Source organism: Ctenopharyngodon idella, chromosome 10 (genome assembly GCF_019924925.1).
Source record: "Ctenopharyngodon idella isolate HZGC_01 chromosome 10, HZGC01, whole genome shotgun sequence".
NCBI classification, from domain to species: Eukaryota; Metazoa; Chordata; class Actinopteri; order Cypriniformes; family Xenocyprididae; genus Ctenopharyngodon; species Ctenopharyngodon idella.
In genome coordinates, this window is record NC_067229.1 from 8,453,423 (window position 1) to 8,473,884 (window position 20,462).

At 35.1% G+C, this 20,462-nt stretch overlaps 1 protein-coding gene across 35 annotated transcripts in view; it reads left to right on the top strand.

The window, feature by feature from the left end:
- LOC127520983 (carcinoembryonic antigen-related cell adhesion molecule 1-like) overlaps positions 1-20,462 on the top strand; it is a 47,513-nt gene that overhangs the window by 7,151 nt on the left and 19,900 nt on the right. For 8 of the 35 annotated variants that reach the window (XR_007932247.1, XR_007932248.1, XR_007932246.1 and 5 more), the window contains exons 1-5: positions 10,683-10,786; positions 10,975-11,043; positions 11,232-11,573; positions 11,663-11,902; positions 12,238-12,564. The exons of 1 other annotated variant lie outside the window; for it this stretch is intronic. Coding sequence is in view for 20 of the 34 variants with exons in the window: in XM_051909788.1 (XP_051765748.1) it covers positions 10,998-11,043; positions 11,232-11,573; positions 11,663-11,902; positions 12,238-12,564 (955 nt within the window). In the remaining 14 variants the exon portion in view is untranslated. Of the gene's footprint in view, positions 1-2,774; positions 2,868-3,049; positions 3,119-3,306; positions 3,541-3,625; positions 3,866-4,200; positions 4,528-4,724; positions 4,935-4,965; positions 5,101-5,192; positions 5,247-5,343; positions 7,599-10,650; positions 10,787-10,974; positions 11,044-11,231; positions 11,574-11,662; positions 11,903-12,237; positions 12,565-12,632; positions 12,843-15,373; positions 15,517-16,482; positions 16,574-16,749; positions 16,805-16,897; positions 17,451-19,387; positions 19,623-20,462 lie in introns of those variants that run through there. 26 more of the 35 variants (XR_007932244.1, XR_007932245.1, XR_007932243.1 and 23 more) reach the window with 21 other exon arrangements.

A 20,462-nucleotide genomic window follows, 5' to 3' on the forward strand; every position in this document is an offset into this window, starting at 1 on the left:
TCAGTCCTGTCTTGTGTTCCCTGTTCCACCTTGCCGCCACTCATCAGTCTCCATGGACACTAACGATCCTCACAGCTGTGTATTTAAGTTCCTGCTTGTGTTCAGTTCATTGTCCAGTATCATCTATGTGTTGCTGCCTGCTCGCCTGTCTGTTAATCTTCTGTATTAAAACTTTGTGTTGGATTGTACTCGTCTTCCTCGTCTGCCTTCCTGCAACACTACGTGACAGTAATCATTTACACTACAATGACTTAAATTCACCTTTTATGATGATCATGTTTTTAATTCTGAAATTTGAGAATTAATTTTTTTGAATGATATTAAGCCCTCATATTATATTCAAGAAAAAGCCCAATTAAAATTCTTGACAAGAGAACCTGAAGTTTTTGAATTTTATTGCTATTTCTTTAAAATCTTCTATTTTTAAAATTATCAAAACTGCTGGATCATTCTGTGTCAAATCAACCAGATTTCAGATACTTCCTCGGCTAAAATGTTTTATTTTGTTAATATGTTTTCTGAACACATAAATAGTGATGAAAGCTAGAGTATTCAATGTCATGGATGAATATTTATGGAGTTATCCACTGTTTTGTGGAGGGGGTCAAAATAAAAGTTTTCTCCTGAGATTTGGAGCTAAATTACATGAGGGGGAAAATAACTTTATAAAGATGGCAGCATCATTTTTGTATTTCTATAAAATGCTTCTTGATGTACAGGCACGCAAACTTTGGAAAAAGATCTATGCAATTTTTTCAATAGACAGAAAAGAGATAATTTTTTCCCCCGACATTCCTCTTTAAAAGAAAAAAGTATCAGCTCTATGTAATGTGGCCCACATCTAGTTTTTGACCTCTGAAAAATGTCTACAAATTTACACACGGAGCCACATTGAGATCCCCATATCTCTAGAATTTAACCATATAGAGCCTTAAAGATACCAAAAGAAAAGTTTGGTAAGAACCAACATCTAAAATTGTATTACAATTAGGGCTGACAAAATTAACGCTTTAATTTTGAGATTTTTTTCCCCATTAGTTTAACGCATTAAAAATATTTAACGCATTTAACGCAGCATCCGTTGTTTTTCTGTCATCTTTTGGCTGCAGTATATGATCACATTATAATTCATTCAAGTGCTATTAAACCATGCAACCGCGTGCAAAAAAGAACTCAAATCTGTACTGTTGCGCTGTCTGTGGAGCAGCTCTTTGTGAATTAACACCCGAAACACGTGCACAGAATGCTGCTTCAGACAGCGCTGCATTGAGTTCTCCTTCAGACTAAACAAGCACTGAACGGACTATATCACACAAAATTATGTCAAAATTCCCGTTTCATGTCAAAAGTATCCTTGTAAGAGCAATCTTACATGAGTTAAAAGAACTTAAAGTGACAGGAGCCTAATAAACCTGCTGCTGTCTGTGTCATTTATGTTATTCAAAGAACAAAAGACAATGAGAAATTCACCCACTGCTCTTGACTGAATAACTTTTGTAGCTTTAATAAGGATTGATCTATATTCAATTTATAATGTATGTGTCACAAACAGAAGAGCACAAGGAATATTCAACACTGGACTTTATTGAAGAATCGTCAGGAGGAGTCAACTCATGAATAAACAGAAGTAAGAGATTCAACTGGTAACTTAACTCCTAACAGTCTTTGTTCTCTTTTGCAGGACAGAAAATGGATAAAGTGTGACTGGCATGAGATCCAAAGAAGGCAAAGATGATGATTCCCACATGGAGAAGGTAAGTGAGTCAGTTAAGTCATACACTTGTAAATGTGATGAGACCAGACAACGCAGTGATGGTGTACACAGAGTTCTTAATGACAGGTGCAGGAGGTTAATATTCTGGGGATTGGGAATCAGTGGGAGGAGCTGAGGAATCTGGTGCTGGCATAGAGGATGAGTTTGTGACCGTATGCAGTGAAGACTGTGTAGTGTTTGATTATTCAATTCCTGTATATTTACAAGTTAGACCTAATCTTAAAGCACTTTTTACAAGGCTAAATGGGTCAAAAACAAAAACTATTTTGTGCATTTTACCAGGGCAGGTAAAAATCTGAACATTGACATCTTCCAGTTATAATGTAATGTTGAATGGCTATAATTAAAGGGGAAAATTAAGGGGGAAAAATCCATTTAATAGTGACGTCAGTATCAGTACTAGTATCAGTGATACTGGCCTTCATTCATGCTTAGTAAAAATATGCAATTAAACAAATATTTAAAATATACCATCTTTATGTTGTTCCTATTGGAGATTCAATGTGAAGTATTACAATATAAAAGTATATATAAAATCATTTTTTAATTTTTTAATGTTAATTACAGAAAAATGTGTGATTAATTACAGCACTAATTTAATACTTCTTGAGTTACAGGCATCCAAACTTTGGGGAAAAAAACATGAAAAGTGCTTTTTCCCATGTTTGAACTGTCACCATTGGTGTATAATGCAACAAGGCTTGCTGAAGTCAACAGGTTTTAGTAAAAGACCTACCTTTCTCTAAATATCAGAAATTGTGATCCATTTATGGTGTAATGGTGTAAAGGTATAAAGGTTTTCCAATGGTGCAAACCATATGAAATCAACAAATACTTTTCTTTAAATTTGAAATGTGTTTTAAACAAGATTTGTCATTGACTCAATTGGGAAACGTAAAGCCTAAAAGTGAACTTGATGCTAGTGGGTAGCTAACTGCTGCTGCCCGACAACAAGTGGGTAAATTATTTTTTTTTTCTTCTTTTCGGAAAAAGGAAGGAAATATGATCATCTGTTTGCCTGGTCAGCTTCAGAAGTTGACAGCACTTTTGCAACAGTGCTCAAATTCTTCATAACTGGAGAAATTTGCAACATGTAAGTATACATGTAATTGTTTTAAGAATTGTCAAATTAACATTTCATTAACCATGTTATAACTTTAAACTAATACAATTCATGTAGGAGTTATCTATTGTTAAAGATAAATTATTTGAAATTAATGTGTGCCTATTTCCCTACATTTTTTTTTTTTTTTTTTTAAATTCTGGACAAACAAGTAAATGATTTTCAAAGTTAAAGCATGGACATCAGACTCATATCACTGATCCTACTTATACACATTTCAGGTAAGATTATTGTGTTAATGGATTATAGTGTATCAATGTCTTGTCAAAATGTATTTCTATATACTACAGACATTTTAGACATGAAGGATAGTTGCCTCACTGCTGTCAGAGTTTCATGTTGTTTATCATATGAGGATCTTTCCTTCATCAATGCAAACGTTTTAGTCTGAGTGTTAACTTTTCATCAGGCTGTCTATCATTGGACCTTCTCTATGTGACCTGTGAAGATGTTTGTGCTCTGAGGGAAAACACTGTGCACTGGGACTACTCAGGACGGGTGAAGAAGGAGGCCGTAAACAAGCATTCAACACTCACAATTTCAGACCTGAGAGAGAGAGACTCTGGAGAATATCAGCTCATGTTCATCATGAAGGATGGAGTTAAACGTCTCGGCTCAGTCGCTGTCAATCTAACAGTCACAGGTGAAACTGAGTCTACATTGTGGTCAGTTCAGCTCTTTTTATTTGTCATGTGATGAAGTGTTTCTTAATTTTTACTTTAATTCAGACCTGCAGGTGAGGATGAATCCTGCAACTACAGACCCGAGAGATGAGACAGTAAAACTGACCTGTGGTTCTTCCTGTGATTTGACATCCAGACCGCAGAATTACTTCTGGAAAAAAAATGGACAATATTTAAAATTAGGAGATAATATATACAAAGGCATTAGTTTTCTAGCCAATGGATCTGATGGCAGTTACTCCTGTTCTCTTACTGCAGACTATAAGATTTCCTCCTCTCCTGTGTGTGAGTGACACTTGATATTTTTATTTAATGAACAATAATATAATATCAGTGTTCATACATGAGTATATGTGGACACGTTTAAAGGTTTTTTCATATGAATGTTCATTATGAAAATTGTTTGTGATTTCCTCATGCAATTTGTCTGTTCAAATCAAAGTGTGCCATTTAAGACAAGGTGCCAGTCCCAATGCCCACAGTTGCAGACGTTACACTTGACCCCTCATCTGTTGCATGATGTTTTTTCTTATTTTGTGACAAACATTCATCTTGGTGTAAACAGGCCCTAATTAGGCCTTAATTATGACTTTCACAGCAGGATTCTGTGTCTCTTTCAGGTATTTCTAAGGATCACTGCTGGGATGTGACTTACACCTCTAGAAGAGTCTGTGCTTTGACGGGCTCAACAGTAGACATTTCCTGCACATACTCACCTCCCTCTGGTTATACTGTAAATAAAACATTCTGGCATTACGATCTGCCTGGTGACTTCAAGGATCTGCGTGAGAAGCATCAGTTTGCTGGTCGTGTGGAGTATGTGGGGAACACACTGAGAATCAAAGAGCTCAAGATGAACGACTCTGGAGAATATCGATTCAGGATCATCTCTGACACAACAGGAGGAACATACTCTGGATCACCTGGAGTCATCCTTACTGTTACAGGTAAGAATAATGATGAATTTGATCATGAATTTCCAGGTGTTCAGATTTTATTGATTTTAATGCCACTAATTATGGTAAACTGTTCACAAGCAAAAACTACAGGTCCATTATATAATAGTTTTTGTTTTACATATTATTTTTTTTTGTAATGTTAGGCCAAGTTTAACACTCCATCTTACATAAATTCTGTTTTTCAGATACGATGGTGACAAGCAGTCCAGACATTATATCAGAGCGACAGGAAGTGATATTAAGCTGTTCAACTAAATGCACTCTGAGCGACAAACACACTTACATCTGGTACAAGAACGGACAGCAGGTAACGGATGGATTCACTAAAGACAACAAGCTGTACCTAGACTCAGTCAGCAATGAAGAGCTTCAAGAGTATTCCTGTGCTGTAGGAGGTAACACATCTCTCATGATCTCTGATTTCAGGTGGTTTCTCTGATAGTCATGATTCACTTCTTTGTGTTGTGAAGATCCAGTGGACAGCACAGTGTTCAGCCATTATACAGTCATTCTGCTGGTGTTTTTACCTCAGTTTCTCATAATAGCAGCTCTGTGGATGTGGTGAGTAAAACATCCAGTGAAATTCACATCTCCATGATGTTCAGTTAATGAAATGAATTCAGATTATAAGAATGTGAATTATGATTCAACAGGTTTTTCATCAGAATGCATCTAATATCTAAACCAAACTGAAAACAAAATTGTAGGTGAGAAATTATGTATATAGATAATCTACTCTAAGAGATGCAATGACAAAAACATTGTTGAATATGTATTTAGTATCTTTCTGTTTGTCTGTCTCAGACTCTGATGTTCCACATCTGTTCATCTGCTGTCTGTCCATCAGAGCTGGTGGAGTGATGTCATTGTGAGATCATCACCTAGCAACAGTCAGAACTGTCAGCAGCAACATCAGTGATGTCATATACAGTAACTTATTAAAGTCTGCTCATTCTGCATAATCAAACACAAGACAGTATAGGTTTCAGCTTTTTTCTGCTTATGCTTAATTTAAAGGCCCGTTCACACCAGGAACGATAACTATAAATATAACTATAAAGATAACTATTATTTGCGTCCACACCAAAAACAGTCTGTTTATTCTAAGCTCATGCGCTGCAGTTTCAAAGTGTGTACAACATGTTTTTGCTGTTCTTGTTGCATTTACTTGGCTTTAACCAGCAGATGTCCTCAGCGTGCTATGTTTCAAGTGAATAGCTAGTGTAATCGATCTAATCTAACAGAGAATTTAGCTGACGAAGTCAATATAGTGGAATAAAACAACACCTAGTCTTTTTCACTGCAACTTCAAAAGAAGCAAGACAATTTTGTCGAAATAGTGCTGGATACCTGAGGTAATTTTATGTTACACTGTTTGCTAGCCTGGCATAATGATCTCATCATTAATACTTCTCACCATTTATTTTGAGGATATGATAGATTGTTTGTTTTCAATATATCAACTTTCTTTAAAGTATCCTTGAAAAGGGTGTTTGGCTTGTCAAACAGTGGTGGCTTTTTCTGGACCTCAGCGATGAACTTCTCTGCAATGTCGTCTGCCATTTTAAATGCACAAGCCCTTAAATTAGAATGGATTCTGATTGGCTGTCAGTGTTTTATCATTCAACAACTGGAAAAAAAAAAAATTCTGAAAGTGATCCCAGTGATACCATTTCTCTATATCATTATCATTATAGCTGTGGTGTGGACATGCTATTCTTTTATATTTAGAACAATTTTTAGAACTATATCCTTATCATTATCTTTATAGTTATCGTTCTTGATGTGAACGGGCCTTAAGAAGAAACTTTTTTTTTAAATTCCTTCAAGGATCCACTTTAATGATTTATCTATAACTTATTTCTTTTTTTCTGTTATTTCGGTTTTTTGAGGGTTTTATTCTGCTCATTTAGCTACTTTTTAATGTTTGTGGTAAGCTGGTAATGACGTAAAGCACTGTAAAATAATGTCCGTGGGGTGCCAATATTTGTTGTTAAGATGTCTGTTAATTGCATGAAACATTGAAGGTCCAGACTTCAGGGACTTCCCAGCTAACAGAATTTTGTTATAAGAACATTCTCCAAGTATTCATTATTGGTTCTGGGAACATAAAAAATGTCCAGTTTTCTTGACATTAGATGAACGTTTTTATAAGGTATGATGTTCCTTAAACGTTCTTTCAACTTAATTTTGATTTGAAATTTAACATTCTAGGAACGTTGATTTGTAACATTCCAAGAACATAAAAATGTCCAGTTTTCTTAATGTTAGTAGAATGTTATTTAAAGGTTAGTATGATGTTCCTGAAACATTCTTTCAATCATTCAAACACCTGCTGTGAACAAGCACTGAAAGAAAGAGAAATAAGAACACAAACTATGACTTTCTTCAGCCACAGCCTTAGATGAACTGAAGATAAAAGATATTAAATCTCTGAAGATCTGATTAAACAACTCCACAAACAGGATTACCAGCTTCACTTATTACTAACCAGACTGACTTTATTTCTGTCAGACGTCTACAGTAGTTCTTATTGAGAATTAACAGAAGTTTAGATGTTGATGTCTTATTGAAAATGTTTAGTTTGAGGTCATCATCATGGTGATCAGTGTTTGCTTTAGTTGGGCTCTTGACCCTTGACTTTTGTTGAGTTGTTTTTTTTTTGTCAGCAATTTCAGGTGTTTCCAGAAAACATTTCTGCATAAAGCAAGTCAATATGTCTGTTTCGATAACAGACAAGTGACTACATTAAAGTAGTTTAAATAACTACTTTTTCTGTATTTTAGCTTACTTTAGGAATTGAAATGGTATATAAGAAGGAAGTAATAAACTCAAATGTTGTGATAAAAACCATTTGTAACACTGCTGGGTCATTCTGTGTCAAATTAACCAGATTTCAGATACTTCCTCGGCTAAAATGTTTTATTTTGTTAATATGTTTTCTGAACACATAAATAGTGATGAAAGCTAAACTATTCTATGTCATGGATGAATATTTATGGAGTTATCCACTGTTTTGTGGAGGGGGTCAAAATAAAAGTTTTCTTCTGAGATTTAGAGCTAAATTACATGAGGGGGAAAATAACTTTATAAAGATGGCAGCATCATTTTTATATTTCTATAAAATGCTTTGTGATTTACAGGCACGCAAACTGTGGAAAAAGATCTATGCAATTCTTTCAATAGAGGGAAATGAGATACATTTTTTAGTTTCAACATTATTTGTTTTTTCTGACATTCCTCTTTAAAAGAAAAAAAGTATCAGCTCTTTGCAATGTGGCCCACATCTAGTTTTTGACCTCTGAAAATGTCTACAAATTAACAATTTACTCATGGAGCCACATTGAGATCCCCATATCTCTAGAATTTAACCATATAGAGCCTTAAAGACACCAAACGAAGTTTGGTAAGAATCAACATCTAAAATTTTATTACAGTTCGGGCTGAAAAAATTAACGCTTTAATTTTGAGATTTTTTATTCCATCAGTTTAACGCGTTAAAAATATTTGACGCAATTAACGCAGCATCCGTTGTTTTTCTGTCATCTTTTGGCTGCAGTATATGATCACGTTATAATTCATTCAAGTGCTATTAAACCATGCAACCGCGTGCAAAAAAGAACTCAAATCTGTACTGTTGCGCTGTCTGTGGAGCAGCTCTTTGTGAATTAACACCCGAAACACGTGCACAGAATGCTGCTTCAGACAGCGCTGCATTGAGTTCTCCTTCAGACTAAACAAGCACTGAATGGACTATAACACACAAAATTATGTCAAAATTCCCATTTTATGTCAAAAGTATCCTTGTAAGAGCAATCTTACATGAGTTAAAAGAACATAAATGGAAGTGTGACTGGCATGAGATCCAAAGAAGGCAAAGATGATGATTCCCACATGGAGAAGGTAAGTGAGTCAGTTAAGTCATATACTTGTAAATGTGATGAGACCAGACAACGCAGTGATGGTGTACACAGAGTTCTTAATGACAGGTGCAGGAGGTTAATATTCTGGGGATTGGGAATCAGTGGGAGGAGCTGAGGAATCTGGCGCTGGCATAGAGGATGAGTTTGTGACCGTATGCAGTGAAGACTGTGTAGTGTTTGATTATTCAATTCCTGTATATTTACAAGTTAGACCTAATCTTAAAGCACTGTTTACAAGATTACATGGGTCAAAAACAAAACTTTTTTTGTGGATTTTAACAGGGCAGGTAAAAATCTGAACATTGACAGCTTCCAGTTATAATGTAATGTTGAATGGCTAAAATTAATTGCTAAAATTGAGGGGGGGAAATCCATTTAATAGTGACATCAGTATCAGTATTGGTATCAGTGATACTGGCCTTCATTCATGCTTAGTAAAAATATGCAATTAAACAAAATTTTTAAAATACACTATCTTTATGTTGTTCCTATTGGAGATTCAATGTGAAGTATTACAATATAAAAAACATATAAAAAAACTTTAATGTTAATTACAGAAAAATGTGTGATTAATTACAGCACTAATTTAATACTTCTTGAGTTACAGGCATCCAAACTTTGGGGAAAAAAACATGAAAAGTGCTTTTTCCCATGTTTGAACTGTCACCATTGGTGTATAAACGCAAAAAGGCTTGCTGAAGTCAACAGATTTTAGTAAAAGTAGGTACCTTTCTCTAAATATCAGAAATTGTGATCCGTTTATGACAAAGGATTATTTTAGGTTGTAAAATGTCATGTGATGCGACTCCCCCAAAATTTAATGATGTTTATGAATTAATACAGTTTCATCACATGACATTTCATTAAATCATTAAAGGGGGGGTGCAATGCTATTTCATGCATTCTGACTTATTTACACTGTTGAAGAGTTGGATTCTCATGCTAAACATGGCCAAAGTTTCAAAACACGAGTTGGATGTATGACGGAGTATTTCTGTGCCAAATGATTACTTCCGGTTTCGGTACGGGATTCAGAGTTTTTTTCTAGTATGGCCCTTTATCATGTAACAAAGGGCGGAATTCCTTGTATAGACACTTCTCCCTGGTAAGCGTGCACACACATCACCCAGAACAACAGCAAGAGCACGCCCATCAACGTGTTTCGTTCGGGATACGGAAGCTGAGAGATTTTTCAACAATGGCTATGTCCCAATTCAGGGGCTGCACCCTTTGAAGGCTGCATACATCATCGAGGCAGACTCATTTAAAAAAAAAAAGAACCATTAGATTGCAACGTAAGAAAGAAATTACAGTATTTTACACCTCACAATGAATATCAGACAATTTTATTACGGTTACTTTTCTTAAAAATGACACCCTTGATGATGTATGCAGCCTTCAAATGCGATCTCCGAAGGACGTAGCCTCCGAATGAGACGCAGCTCCTGTCACCAAAGGAGTGTGTTTTTGGTTGTGAGGGAAAGATGACCTTTTTCAGCTTCCCAAAGAACCCAGCGTTAAGGGAACAGAGGATGAAATTTGTTTTTCCAGGGCAGCAACGGAGTTGTGCACGTATGTTTGTTTGTTCCCGGGATTTCGGTGATGAATACTTTGTAAACAAGACCCAGTTTGGCGCTGGATTTGCAGATCGCGGGTGGTGAGTAAAGCTGCATCAGATGTCTGTGTTTTGTTGGCAATAGGCGCGCAAGTGCATATAATGTAAACAACACGAACGTTTTTGTTCCCTTTGTATTTATAATGATGTCGCAGCTAGCAGACATCTCTACGCAGAAACTGTGCGCGCTCGTGACTCTTTAGCTCCGCCCACGGCACTGACGGCTTTTTCCGGAAAGACTCGGTTTAGCGTATCTATCTTTTATAAATATGACAAAACTAAAGACTTTTTGGAGATATGAAGGATATATACTATATTTGTACTCAAGATTAACATGAGATTGGCTGTGATACCCTGTGATACCCCCCCCCCCCCCTTTAAATGAACTTTTATTGAGAATGGTGTAAAGGTTTTCCAATGGTGCAAACCATATGAAATCAACAAATACTTTTCTTTAAATTTGAAATGTGTTTTAAACAAGATTTGTCATTGACTCAACTAGGAAACGTAAAGCCTAAAAGTGAACTTGATGCTAGTGGGTAGCTAACTGCCGCTGCCCGACAACAAGTGGGTAAAAAGTTTTTTTTCGGTTTTGTTTTTCGGAAAAAGGAAGGAAATAAGGTCATCTGTTTGCCTGGTCAGCTTCAGAAGTTGACAGCACTTTTGCAACAGTGCTCAAATTCTTCATAACTGGAGAAATTTGCAACATGTAAGTATACATGTAATTGTTTTAAGAATTGTCAAATTAACATTTCATTAACCATGTTATGAAATGTTACATGTTATATGTTAATTCATGTAAGAGTTATCTATTGTTATAGATAAATGATTTGAAATTAATGTGTGCCTATTTCCCTACATTTCTTTTTTTTTTTTTTTTAATTCTGGACAAACAAGTAAATGATTTTCAAAGTTAAAGCATGGACATCAGACTCATATCACTGATCCTACTTATACACATTTCAGGTAAGATTATTGTGTTAATGGATTATAGTGTATCAATGTCTTGTCAAAATGTATTTCTATATACTACAGACATTTTAGACATGAAGGATAGTTGCCTCACTGCTGTCAGAGTTTCATGCTGTTTATCATATGAGGATCTTTCCTTCATCAATGCAAACGTTTTAGTCTGAGTGTTAACTTTTCATCAGGCTGTCTATCATTGGACCTTCTCTCTGTGACCTGTGAAGATGTTTGTGCTCTGAGGGAAAACACTGTGCGGCTGAGATGTTCTTATTCTGAAATCAACATCAAAACTGTGTTCTGGTTCAGCTGGAAACAGAGTAAAAACTGGAGAAAGACTGATGAACCTGAAGATTTGACTTTAGACTTGGACTACTCAGGACGGGTGAAGAAGGAGGCCGTAAACGACCATTCAACACTCACAATTTCAGACCTGAGAAAGAGAGACTCTGGAGAATATCAGCTCATGTTCATCATGAAGGATGGAGTTAAACGTCTCGGCTCAGTCGCTGTCAATCTAACAGTCATAGGTGAAACTGAGTCTAGATTCTGGTCAGTTCAGCTGTTTTCATTTGTGATGAATGTGATGAAGTGTTTCTTAATCTTTACTTTAATTCAGACCTGCAGGTGAGGATGAATCCTGCAACTACAGACCCGAGAGATGAGACCGTAAAACTGACCTGTGGTTCTTCCTGTGATTTGACATCCAGACCGCAGAATTACTTCTGGAAAAAAAATGGACAATATTTAAAATTAGGAGATAATATATACAAAGGCATTAGTTTTCTACCCAATGGATCTGATGGCAGTTACTCCTGTTCTCTTACTCCAGACTATAAGAATTCCTCCTCTCCTGTGTGTGAGTGACACTTGATATTTTTATTTAATGAACAATAATATAATATCAGTGTTCATACATGAGTATATGTGGACACGTTTAAAGGTTTTTTCATATGAATGTTCATTATGAAAATTGTTTGTGATTTCCTCATGCAATTTGTCTGTTCAAATCAAAGTGTGCCATTTAAGACATGGTACCAGTCCCAATGCCCACAGTTGCAGACGTTACACTTGACCCCTCATCTGTTGCATGATGTTTTTTCTTATTTTGTGACAAACATTCATCTTGGTGTAAACAGGCCCTAATTAGGCCTTAATTATGACTTTCACAGCAGGATTCTGTGTCTCTTTCAGGTATTTCTAAGAGTGGCTGCTGGGATGTGACTTACACCTCTAGAAGAGTCTGTGCTTTGATGGGCTCAACAGTAGACATTTCCTGCACATACTCACATCCCTCTGGTTATACTGTAAATAAAACATTCTGGCATTACGATCGGCCTGGTGACTTCAAGGATCTGCGTGAGAAGCATCAGTTTGCTGGTCGTGTGGAGTATGTGGGGAACACACTGAGAATCAAAGAGCTCAAGATGAACGACTCTGGAGAATATCGATTCAGGATCATCACTGACACAACAGGAGGAACATACTCTGGAACGCCTGGAGTCATTCTTACTGTTACAGGTAACTGCTTATTCAAAATTGAGTTAAAAATGTTTCCTGTATAATTTCTAATAGGCTTTTGTTTTCAGATACGATGGTGACAAGCAGTCCAGACATTATATCAGAGCGACAGGAAGTGATATTAAGCTGTTCAACTAAATGCACTCTGAGCGACAAACACACTTACATCTGGTACAAGAACGGACGGCAGGTAACGGATGGATTCACTAAAGACAACAAGCTGTACCTGGACTCAGTCAGCAATGAAGAGCTTCAAGAGTATTCCTGTGCTGTAAGAGGTAACACCAGGGTTCTGAACCGGTTCAAGGAACGAAAACGAACGAAATTTTGACCGGAACGTAACCAGAAACGGAAACGAAATCAAATTTAATCGTTTTGAACAGAAACGCTAATTTGAAATGGCCATTAACCGGTTAATAACGTTATTTTTTCGTTCTATTTAATATTTTGATTTGGCAGTCAACCAATCACGAATTCAAATAGTACAGCCTATGAAAATGTGACGCTGATGCATCCAAAGTGTGTGAAATGCCCGCGCTCAGGCTCTATAGTGAGTGAAATGCCCGTGCTGATGCGCTCAGGCTCAGCTGTCAAGTCATCATAGGTAAGTCACAATGGCAATGCCCTGGCATTAGTTTTTCCGATGATATATGTCACCATCCGTCAAGCATTAGGCCTACATTTAAATGAAAATGAATGTCAAGTAATATGCATCTTGTTGTGCGTTTTGAAACCAGAGCAAATTGCAGGATATAGAACATGAGTTCACACAATGTCACATCACGCACATGCAGCGCTTCTGTGAACGGAGAAAACAAAATAAAACTATAGGCCTACATAACACATATACAATAAAAGGGAATATTTAGGCCTAAAGGCTACGCGACATTTCACTATATAATTAGGTCTACAGACTAACAAAACGAAAGTGGTTCATTGTGGCGCACTCCAAAGATCTAGGAAAGGAAACAGACATTCTGCTTGTTTTCGTTATTTAAGTGTCTTTGTATGAATTATGTCTTGTTTTTACCTGTATGACCATAAATTACGGAGTACAGTTTACTGTAAAAAAAAAAAAAAAAAAAAAGGAAAAAAAAATTTCAGTGGTTGCGCCGGCGCCTCACGCGCGCGCACACAAATTCTTGCATTGCTTACTTGATATCGCAGCTTGTTAAATAATTAAAATAAAATACAATCAACCAAACATATAAAACGTTACACTGCTCAATTCAATTCTGTAATACAATCTGCCGTTTCCCACCCGTGACTACCGCCTGACTGTGCTGTTATGTGAAAGATGATGTCGATAATGCGAGTGAAGTAGGCTACAAAGCTTACATAATAAATAATAGTTTAGCATTCGTCTCGAAAATGGAAACAGTGCCGAATGAGAACACAGCAAAATCCCCAGTGTTAAATTAACACTGAAAGTATACATTTGAGTCCATCTTGCCGGGTGTTAAAAAGTAACACTGAAGCAGTGTTAAAGTTAATGAGGTAATTGATTGATGATTGAGTTATGATTGACAATCAGTAGTGACACCTGATGTTAATAAGCAGAATCACTGAAGAAACAACAAGAGAAAAAGAGAGAGACACGACAACTACAACTGACTTCCAGCCATTAAACATTATTACACTTAGTATTAACCAGTTTGGTTTTATTTCTGTAATACATCAACAAAAGTTCTTATTGAGAATTAACAGATGTTTAGATGTTAATGTTTTAATGAAAGTTTAGTTTGAAGTCACCATGATGGTGAAAAGCATTTCCTTTAGTTGGGCTCTTGACTCTTTGTTTATTAACATTAATTTTTCTCTGATTGCTCCAACTTTGTGTTTGTAGAGCACATTTGTTATGGCCAGAGAAACTGTGATCTGGACTGCATTTCCCAAAAGTGTTATAAGCCAAAGTTCATCAGTTTAGGTTTACAATGCTTTGGGAAGCACAGTCATAATGATTGTGTTTTGATTATAACATTCTTATTGTGAAATGGCCTGATTCATTGGTGACATAACCGGTCCTTTAGATGTTATATTATTTCTTTATACTAAATCTGTTATTTAAAATCTATAAGTTTTTTTTTTTAAACACACAGACATCAAGAATCAGCATATGACCCTCAACTATGGTGACAATCAAACAAAGTGCTTCATGTTGCAGTGCATGATGGGAGCCACCAATCAAAACTCATCCATGGCTCCCATCATGCATTGCTGCATGAGTAAATTATGCAGCTGAATTGTCCTGTAATTTTCGTAGATTGTTCATGTTTGCTTTTATTTTTCTGTTGTTTTGTTGTGACAGTAGCTTATTTTGTGATGTTCAGAGTTGATCTGTTTGTCAGTATTTTGTATTTATTTATTGTCACCGTTCTTGAGAATCATATGCTGATTCTTCATGTCTGTGCCTAAACACAGAAGCTTCTGTGCATAATATATTTTTCTTAAAAAATAAAAAACATACTGCTTCATACTGCTGTTGGATCGCAAGCTGTAAAATCACATGACTATGATCATCAAGCATACAGTCAGAGACTTAAATGCTAAATGACATCAGGCTATTGCATGATGATAATATCATCATCAAAACATATCAAATGTGCTTTACAAACACAAAGTTGGAGCAGCCAGAGAAAAACTAATAATAAAAGGTAAAGAGTCCAGAGCCCAACTAAAGCAAACGCTGACCTCTTTCATGGTGACTTGAAATAAAACATTCCATAAAACATTAATTAACACCTTTTTTCTCTCTTTCCTTCAATGATTCTGCTTATTCTGTTGAGGGTCATATGCATCAGGTGTCACCACTAATTGTCAATCATCACTCAATCATCAATCAATTATCTCATTAACTTTAACACTGCTTCAGTGTTACTTTTTAACACCCGGCAAGATGGACTCATATGTACACTTTGGGTGTTAATTTAATACGGGATTTTGCTGTGAAAGGTAGGCTTCAGATTCACTTTAACTTAATTCGTTTAGTATCTTATTTAATTTTATTTCTAATAAATAAACCTGTTTCTCGCCTTGAATATAGCAATAGAAGCTGGAATGACGTTTTAAAAAAGAAAAGAGAATTTTTTTTAAAATTCGTTTTGGCTTGACATATAGCCTGAATTAACTTTAGAAGTTTTGTGGTAAAATAAAATATGGCAGTTTTGTTCATAATTTATGTTTACAAACATTATATTATATATTATAGGCTAGGCTATTTGTAAACATTTTATTTTATTTACCGATAAATTACATTATTTCTGAATGTAATAATAAAATGCGACATATCTTTTTTAGCGTCGGTAGCCTATTTTTAACCATGCAGCAAACATTTTAAAATATCTTGAAAAAATAGGCCTACTTTATAAACCATTGATAGTTTTTCCTGTCGTTTAATAGGTTTACATTTGGGCAGAATCTTGTTATAAAAGATAATTGTAGGCCTATTGGCTAAGACGGCAAATACTCTTTGTTTTTTAATAAATAAAATGCTGTACTTATTATTATTATTATTATTATTATTAATAATAATAATAATAATAATAATAATAATAATAATAATAATAATAATAATAATAATAATAATAATAATAATGAGGCTACATGCAAACAAAAAGTTAAAAAAATAACGTTATTAACCGTTATTTTTTTTCTAAACAAACCGGTTTCGGAACGTTAATAATACAGAAGGAACACTGGAACAGAGATGTTAAAATACCGATTCTGCTCGGAGTGAAACGATTGAATTTTTTTTTTTTTCGTTTTTAAGCCCTGGGTAACACATCTCTCATGATACATGTGCTTCAGTGTGAAATGATCGCTGAATTCAGATGATGTACTTGATATTTAGTTAGTTTTTTTTATGTCATAAGTGTATTTCTCATGTTTTGTGTATCTGTAACTTGTGTCTTATGCTAGAAAATCAAGAGGAGAGCACAGCTTTACAGAACACCGTAATCATACTGTCCGTGTTTCTGGTTCTTGCACTTATAGGAGTCCTGTGGTATAGGTAAACATTTTATTCTATTTTCCCCTGAGGTCCATTTGTAATATTTGTCAAGGGAAATATTATCTCTGCAGCTTAGTTTCAGTTCTGTTTGGATTGAGAGGAAGATTTAAGTTTTAAAATTTATATGTTGTCCATTACAAAAATTGATTTCTTTTGACATGATGCATTTTAAACAGGAGGAGAAGGAGTAATTCATCTCAACAGCATGAGGAGAGAAAGGATGACGTACAGGTGAGAGCATCTGACCAAACAGATTGTTTGACACACATATGCTTAAATAGATTTTGTGTTCACTGATATTTTGTATTCTGCCCCAACTCTCAGTCAGGTTCTGCTACACTGTATGATAATGCTGAAGCCTTGTCTACAGTCTGCACACAGGACGTAAAGGATCAGGACGTTCATTATTCAGCTATTAATTTCAAGCAGTCTCACATAAAGGACACATCTTTGGCACCTACTGCTGTACACTCAACCTCAGATGATGTTCATTATGCCTCTGTGAAGTTCAGCTTACCCTCCGTTTAGACCCATCATAAAAAAAACTACTGAACAACTCAACTGCTGTCATCTGCTGCCATATTGTAACAAGCTTTTGCTCTTGTCAAATGTCTACTGATGTCATTTGTGTAGTGTAAAACATAATTTTACTGAAATTAAACAAAAATATGGAAAATGTTGTAAAGTGACTGAATAGGTGTACATATGTGTGTTTCTCCTGAATTTTTAAACATTCTAATTGTGTGTATGTATATAAAAAAATTTTGTTTAAATTTTTAATTCAAAAATTACATTTGCTTAAATTGTTTATGTAGGTGTCTTCAGATGAAATAAATAAATTCTCACATCTTTATTTAAAATAAATGCTGTTCTTCAACCTTGTTTATCAGAACATTCTTGAAAATAGTAACTATTATGGTTTTGGCTGTATTTTTCTTCAAATAAATGCTGCCTTGGGGCACAATCTTTTCAAAAACATATCTTTCAAATGGTACTTTTGAATGGTAGTGTATATTCATTATGACACATAAATCTACAAGTTGTTTTTGAGTTACTTTTTTTTTTTTCTATGACAGAAAAAGGGAAGGAAATGAAATTGCTAAACTCTTACAGACTTATTCCAGTTACAAAACTGTAATGTTTAACTCTTGACCAAATTGTACAAACAGATGCCGTATTAAGCAGTACATAAATTATTAAATGAAAATGTCTCTGAAACACCTTTGTATCTGACAAATACTGCATTTAATTCACTTCATCTTTGATAAAGTATGCAAACACCACATGAGCGTCACTACAGGAAGCAGAAAGTGTCCGACTCCGTGTCTCTGTTTTCAACTCCTCCCGACTGCAAGCTGCAACTCTCGCCCATTGGTTACATCCAGCCTAATTCGAACACACCTTTTGGCTACGTTCAGACTGTCAGTTCAAATCTTATTTTTGAGCACATCAGATTGAAATCTTGATCAGATTTAGCAAGTGTAAACGGCCAAAAATCACAGCCGGAAATCTGTTTCAGTTCAACCGCTCTGATCGGATTTCACGTGGTTTGTGTGATTCCAGTGATTCAATTCAGATTCCAGTCAGATACACAAATAATCAGATTTGGTCTGACAGTGTGTACAATGCCTTAGGGTACGTTACACGACAACGATGTACTAAAAACTAAAAAGATTTTTCTTTGTACAGATGACAACATTATGAAAACTATCCCCGTTCACACGAATCCGCAAAAAATGACAAAAACGCTGTATTACGCATGCCAGACAGGTAGTTGGCGGTGTCACTTTGTAAAGAAAGATTACGCATCTGCGCATACGCATTCTTTTACAGAGCATATACTCCTTGAAGGATCCACTTTAATGAAGTTGTGCCAACTTTGTGTTTTGTTTATCTTTATCTTATGATTTCTTTATTCTTGTATTAGTACACACACTTTCATATTTTATATTTCAATGGATGAACTGTAACCACAGTAATGATGCACAACAAAAATCAATAAAACAATTCAATATGAAATGCAAATTCAGAATATTACAAACCTGCAATAATTAAATATGTTAAATACAAACGTTCTTTATGGATTTAATCTCACTTTATTGAACAATAGGCTTGTTCGAGATGCATCTGCGCTGCGTAGACAGATCGGCTATGACATCAAAGTACCGCGAGAGCTATTGGAGAGCATACAACTCCTTGGCTTATGCTTTTGAATCGCTCTCGTGGTACTTTGACATCATATACCCATCGGTCTGCGCAGATGCATCTTGAACAAGTCAATTGTCTTTGCTGCTGACCTTCATGATCCAACTCAACCATACAAGCAAAAATGACTTCAGATAAACATAATTTTTTTTTTATTGCTGAAGTAAGAGTAAGTAAGAACTTTCTTCTGAGACAAATTCTTCTGCAATCCAGAATGGCAGAAGATGGTTTGTTTGATCTGCGCCCTCTACTGTACAGGCGTGAATTTGCATTTTCTTCAGCCTGAGGCTTATTCACTTCATTTTTGTTTTGAAAGGGGCTTTACATTTGCCAAAAATAGAACTTGTTTTTTTTTTTTTTTTTTGTTACAAAAAACAAACAAGCAAGCCCATTCCAGGTGAGAAAAGTAATGCAAAAGTAAAGTAACACATTATTTTCCATAAAAAGTAACTAATACAATTAGTTACTTTTTTAGGGAGTAAAAAATAAGTTTTATTATACCACATTATTTTTAAAAGTAACTTTTCCCAACACTGCCTCTTCAGTAGAAAAGAGAAGGAAATAGTTTCTAAATTTGTCTCATTTACAACACTTTACATTAACACATGACTTTATGCACACAACAAACAGAACATTACTGTGATCATGATCATAATGTGGCGGCATGAGTTATAGTAATAGATTAATGAATCTACAATCCAATAGATGTTTCTTTTCTTTTTTCTTTTTTTGTTTTGTTCTCCAGGACAAGCAATATTGTTTTGTGTCTTGTGTTGTACTAAATTTATGCAGACTGAGAGCATGGAGTTCAGACCTTTACTGATCATACTGCTGCACTTTCCAGGTAAGAGTATTATTGTGTGCAATCAGATTAGATTTGTTGTTTGCCAAATTAATTAAAATGCATGAAGCTTCTTTTTTCTACACATTTCCATAGAAGAGAATTACTGTACTTCTTACTTGTTTATGCTTGTATTTTATGCAGTGTCATTGGACTGCAGTCATATATGCTGTAAAAGGGCAAGCTGTTTAAGCCCATTGTATGAAATGCTTGAATATGGACATGTCCACATTTGTGTATTACCATCTGAACAGGGAAAGTTTTAAACTAAACAATGTTAAATAATGCAAATTAATGCCTGTGCATCTTCCCCACTGCCGTAGCAGTTTCAAACGATACTATGTTTGAATAGCGTTAAAATGTTAACACATTTTGCCCTATGTGTTGTCTCTTTTTATATTGTATGTTTGTATTTGTCAACACACTTTTTTTCTTTATTTTTATATACTATATTTTATAATTATAATATTTTATCATTATTTATCAGAATTATCAGTAGTAGTTAATGTATCACAAGGTCATGAAAAAAAAAACCTATTTCTTGCAGATGAATACATATTAAGTGCATATATCTGCATAATCTTCCTTTTTGATTAGTGCTGGCTTCTTTTACATTAATTCATAAGTCAGACTGTGTGTCTAGTACGTTATACCCCCCACATCTTTTGAGCAGTAGGTTGGAGTATATAAAAATGCAAAATGAACATTCATCAATCAGTACTTTTTACTTTTAATATTTAAGTACATTAAAATCAAATACTTTTTGTACTTTTACTCCAGTAAAATTGAAAAGGAGTACCTAATACTTCTTTTGGAGTAATATTTTATTAGGGTATCTGTACT